The sequence below is a fragment of the Cynara cardunculus genome, assembly GCF_001531365.2.
Source record: "Cynara cardunculus var. scolymus isolate 2C chromosome LG 11, CcrdV1, whole genome shotgun sequence".
Lineage (NCBI taxonomy): Eukaryota > Viridiplantae > Streptophyta > Magnoliopsida > Asterales > Asteraceae > Cynara > Cynara cardunculus.
The window spans coordinates 17,763,527-17,769,405 of NC_037538.1; the positions used below are offsets into that span (position 1 = coordinate 17,763,527).

At 32.9% G+C, this 5,879-nt stretch overlaps 1 protein-coding gene across 1 annotated transcript; it reads right to left on the minus strand.

Moving 5' to 3' along the window:
• Positions 1-1,407: 1,407 nt before the first annotated feature.
• On the minus strand, positions 1,408-4,193 carry LOC112521092 (3-ketoacyl-CoA synthase 11-like). Its single transcript, XM_025129757.1, has 2 exons — positions 3,410-4,193; positions 1,408-2,309 (listed from the first exon to the last, which is right to left on the minus strand). The coding sequence occupies exons 1-2, from the start codon at positions 4,151-4,153 to the stop codon at positions 1,527-1,529; spliced, it is 1,527 nt and encodes a 508-aa protein (XP_024985525.1). The 5' UTR covers positions 4,154-4,193; the 3' UTR covers positions 1,408-1,526.
• Positions 4,194-5,879: the final 1,686 nt, after the last annotated feature.

Genomic DNA, 5,879 nt, shown 5'->3' on the forward strand with positions numbered 1-5,879 from the left:
AGAAAGGGGGAGAGCGAGAGGCTTAACCAGAGAAGAAGAACAGTCGTCGACGAGAACGTTCGTGGGAGATATTGTGACATGTTATATATATTATTATGTATATATAATAGAAATATATTTAATTAATGTATAGAAATATGTTATTTTTAAAATAATAAGTAAAAGGGCCAAAATGCCCTTGATTTAATTAGAGTTAAGTTGACAGAGTTAGGCCAAGAGCCAATCCGTAATAAAAGTGAAACCACAATGATAATACTTGTAAGTATTTCATCTGAGGGACCCAATCTAAAATTTCATATAAGCACAGGGACTAAATTCGTAATTTACTCAATTATTGCGATGGATTAGCGGCAAAAAATCCGTCAGTAATTCAATTAACTTTTTTTAATTATGTTCGTAAAAACCGTTGGTGATCCTCGGTAAAAATGGTCGTCGGTGATCTGTCGTAACAAGTGTCGTCGGTGATCCATCGGCACAAAGGGTCGTCGCTAATCTGTCGGTACATTTATCCGTCGGTGATATCCATCAATAATTCCTTTTCCCACGACATTTTTACTGAGGGACTTTTACTGACATCACCGATGGATCCGGCTTTTAACGGCGACGTATACTTCCGTCAATGAAAGTCGTATATGTAGTGGCTAAAGTAACATATTATAAAAATAGTAATAACTAAAATGAATGCTTTTTTTTCTTTTTCCTTTAAACTGACATGTAGTTATAAATCAACTGGACCATATAATGACCAAAGATTAATAAAATTTAGTCCCTTAACTATGTGCAGGTGTAGTTTATTTATATTTTCTTTATATTCTTCATTCAAATTCATCATTTTGTTTTTGTTTTGGTTTGTGAAATTAACATCGTTTTCTCCGACTAAAGTCGATAAATGTTACGTGCACATCACATGATGGGCCTTTTAGGCTATTCATTATATTCATTGTTAGACTCCTATATATTCACACATATGCAAGCCTTGTCTCTTCACGATTATCAAATTATACATGCAAATTTCGTAAAAGCAATCACTCTTTTCCAAACCATCCGACATAAAAACAACTTTATAACACATTCGTCTTTATGAGTTCCACTGCAATGTGCTGGACCACGTAAAAGATCTGGCTCAACTTTCCCCTTACTGCCAACTACCAAGAAAACTATTCAAGATCATTGAATTCAAACAATAAAGCCATCACAATGTAATGTCATCATTCTTGTAGTCTCATAGCAGTTCTCTCATAGTTTCTTCGTACACTTATAAATTTTGAAACGTGAATTCGGTCTATGTTTGTAGTTCTACCTTCCTTCGTACTTCAAGTTCCGGTTTTCGACCTCCCATATTTATTTTCATAAAGTAATTATTAGACTGTGGTTTAAGTTTGAATTAGAATTTTGAAACAAGAATAGAGGTTAAATATCTAATTTTACACTCACATGCATTACAAGGAAAGGCCAAAGGCTTTTTGCCTTTACGACTTTTATAGTACATAGTAACAATTAAAAATGAAGAACAAGCGGAGCACTGATTAAGAACCAATCTTCGTAATCCTTGGCACATGAACTGGGAATTCGTGGATCTCGTTGATCCATGGATTCTTCTCCTTTGCAGGATCAATAGTCCTTAGAGCTCTCCAAACTGCGCTATTACACTTGAAACCCGAGCCAAAAGCAATTTGCCATGATCGATCTCCCTTCTGTATCCTACCCTTAGCTTCACAATATGCCAATTCATACCACAAAGAGCTACTAGAAGTATTCCCAAACCTGTAAAGAGTCATCCTAGAAGGTTCCATGTGCCAATCTGATAATTCAAGATTCTTTTCTAATTCATCAAGAACTGCTCTTCCACCGGCGTGAATGCAAAAATGCTCAAACGCAAGCTTAAAATCAGGGATGTAGGGTTTGATTTTCATTTTGAAGACTTTTCTTCCAACCAGCGTGACAAAGAACAAGAGTTGTTCAGACATGGGAAGCACTATCGGGCCAAGTGTAGTGATGTTGGTTTTCAAGGCCTCACCAGCAACCGCCATCAAATCTTTTGAGAGAGCCACACCTATCTTTTTCTCATCATCCTCTTCTTGGAAAACACAGCTGTAACATCTGTCATCCGCACCCTTATGGGTCCGAACAGTGTGGAGGAGTTGGTATTTTGAACGGCTACGATCCGAAGACCGATTAGACAAGAGAATGGCAGCCCCGCCCATTCGGAAAAGACAATTTGACACAAGCATAGACCGATTGTTCCCAAAGTACCAATTCAATGTTATATTTTCCATGCTAACCACCAAAGCATAGGAATTAGGATTCACCTATTTCCAACAAACAAATCGGTATCATTTCACTAGTTTCTCCAATATTTATGGATTTAGAAGCATCACAATATAAGGCACCCCACATGGAATTAAATAAAAAAAAAACATCAAAAAGATTGAAACAAGAGGAATGTCATAATAAAATGTTTATGTTTTGATATAATTTGTTTGAATTCAATTATAATTTATATTAATCACATCTATTATAAACATATGTAAAGTCCAGGTTGTCTAAGATGTAGATCTAAACCTTTGGAAAAGGGCGGAGTACCAGTGGGACCATTTTTGACATGTTGGGTATAAAAGCAAGCAAGTATGAAATGACAATTGTATCCCTCTCTCGCAAATCCCAATTCCCCGAGTACTAATACATGATTAGTTTGAATAAGATATAGACAATATACCCCCTCTACCCAATAAAGATGAACAGCAGAAAAAGAAAAAGACAAATATACCCTAATGCCCAAATCTTGAACTTGAAAGGTAGCCATGTCATGTGCTTTGAATTATGAACATGACAAAATGATAACCATCAATATCATGCCTTAATCTTAAAAGCGATGGTAGCTAAGAAGGTTGATCCCATCAATACTTGTGTACTTGATGATTCTTATTCAAATCTTCAACTTCAACTTCAACATCAACATCAACATCATGCCTTCAGATTTGCATATACTCATTCTAACCCAATGCAATCAATACCACATCTCCATAAAGGACAAGGTTTGATGCAAGAATCAAAAGCAAAAATATCAATTTTAAAACATCTTCAATATTTATGTCACAATAAAAATTTGAGAATTTTAAAAGATTATTATAGCACAGCTTTTGAAAGTACTTCAAAAACTTTAAAAAGAAATTGATAAAGCAGTTATGTTAAAATAACTTTTTAAATTAAAAAAAAAAAAAAAAACGAGAGAGAAACATAGAGGAGATATAAAAGAGATGCTCTTAAACATGGTTACATCACATGAGGGATACGTTAGAACCGAGGTATATGTAATATGTATCTTGGGATTTACAAGAAATCCATCAAAGTATCGACAACTCATACCCCAATTGGACTGAAGTTGAGGAAATAAAAGGAAAAAATATACCTGTAAAAGCTGTTTGGCAAGATCAATTGAAATCAATCCAGCACTGCAACCCATCCCACCCAGATTATAGCTCAAAACATTCCCTCTGAGCTTGTAACGGTTCACCACCATGGAACTAAGCGAAGGTGTTGGGCAAAACAAGCTACAGTTGACTATCAGTATCCCAATATCCTTAGCCTTCACCCCTGTTTTGGCCAATAGCTCATCGATCGCACCAAACATCACCATCTCCGCCTCCTTCCGAGCCTCCGCCATGCTCGGGTTGGGTGGAACCTGAAGCACCGCCTCAGGGAAATAAGTATTCTGACCTAAACCAGAGCGTTCCAGAATCTTCTTCTGGAAAGCCAGATTCTCTTCGCTAAACGTGCCGGCGAGAGCCGAACGTTCCATGAATGTTTCACGACTGACGATGTGGGCGTCTTCGGGTTTGTAACAAGCGAAATCGAGCAAGTAAACCTTCTTCGGGCGGCTCATGAAGTAGAGTGTGGCTAAGAAGACGATTAGAGTGGAGCAAACAATGACGGTGACTAAATTGAACCGGAGTTGGTGCCATAGATGGACCAGATCTTGTGATGTAAGGGTTGATAGATGAACAGAGACGACTGCGAGGAGTGGGATTAAGAGAAGGTACATGAAATGTGAGATCAAGTAATGGTAACCTAGCTTCACATATTTGAGTTTCACCGATAAAAGGAAGTTCGGGAGAGATGTTCTTCTCTCTCTATCTGATGGTGAATCCGGCATTGTTGAACAGAGAGGGAATGGGATTCAGAGAGGGAAATTGTGGGTTGGGGTTGAAGGGATGAATTTGGGATTTAAAGGAGGCAACCATCCCCAACGAACTCTTTATGGTTGCCTCGCCATGGCATTCAATACGCCAGCGATTAAAATCCAATGACTTTTTGTGCCTACCAAAATCACCTTTTCATATGTTTTATTTTCTTATACCACAAATTTTGTATTAAAATATTCAGGAGCTCAAACTTGATTTCCATGTACAACCACTTTTATTTTAATACAGACATTTAGGAGCTCAAATTTTGATATCTCAGCAGAGACGGACCCAAGAATTTTTAGATACCGTAATATCATATAAAACAATTATACATTCTAGAATAAAATTGTTGTACCTTTCACGAACCTAATTTTTTTTACCTTATCACGATGATATGTGCCACCTAACCACCCCTCTAGGCCCGTTTATGGATCTCAGATAAGTTGAGATTCATTTATAAAAACCAATTTTAAGTATTCTTTTTAATTTTAATTATACAGATTTTGTTATAATTATATTCACATATTTTAAATTGCTGTAGTAAAATATCATATTATTATACTATGTTTTTCATTTAAATGAAGTTCATATTTGATTTCAAATTAAATTATTTTACTATTCAAAACAAGCATTTATTAAATAAACATGCTGTTACTGTTTCAGTTTATTAAAAAGTAATCAAGTTTTTTAAATAAATTAAAACTAAATTTATTAGAAATAAATAAACTTTAACTTTACGATAAACTATTGTATTAATTTATTAGATAGTATTGATTTCAATTTATTAAACATAGTTTATTAAACTTTATCTTTACATTAAAATAAATAATGATTATATGATGTGTAGCTCAGTTAATAAAGAGGTAAGATAACTTATCCAAATATAAGACATATCCCTTGGTTTGATTTCGACTTCCCGTTAGCTTCAGTTGTTTATTATGTAATTATATAATTTTTTTATACAAAAATAAAGTAATTATATACAAATCTCAAAACTAAACTACTATTTTATATGATATAAAACCCTTAAAAAAGATAATGTCTACTAATGATATAACATCAAATTTGATCTTTCAATATTTATAATAATAGAAAATGTAATAAATAGTATTAATTAGCAGTTTAATTTTTTACTTTTTGTATTTAATATTGAAATTAATAATTTTAATATATATATATATATATATATATATATATATATATTAGAAGGGTACTCGTGCAATGCAGCGAGATATATTTTCATTTTAATATTTAGTTTTTATTATTTGTTTATATCAATATAATACGATTTTTCGTGGTTTTAAGAAAACGATAATGTTTTTATTTTTGAATAAAATATAAATTTGAAGATAGCATAAAAAATTTAAAAAAAAATAAATTCTATATTAGTATTAAACTAACTATTTAATAGTTCTCGTTTTTTTAATGTAACTTCTTTAATTCAATTTTTTATTACAATTTAATTTAAGTCTAATAACAAAGTAATTTATTTTTGGTTTAATAATATAATTTATATTAAAGATAATAATTAAACATTCGGTTAGAAACTCAATTATTATCTTAATTACATTTTAGATTTTTTATATTTAAAATCGATGTTTATCCTGTATTTAATTATGTTTATCTGCAGTTAGTTACACGGATTTAAAAATGAAGCTTTAATAAGTTGTAATTACGCAAAATCACTTGTAATCT

Excerpts from the sequence above, each read along its gene's own strand:
- LOC112521092 (XM_025129757.1), bottom strand. The coding sequence starts at position 4,153 with ATGCCGGATTCACCATCAGATAGAGAGAGAAGAACATCTCTCCCGAAC. Across the intron at positions 2,310-3,409 it reads TTGCCAAACAGCTTTTACAG|GTGAATCCTAATTCCTATGC; the intron begins GTATATTTTTTC and ends TGTTGGAAATAG.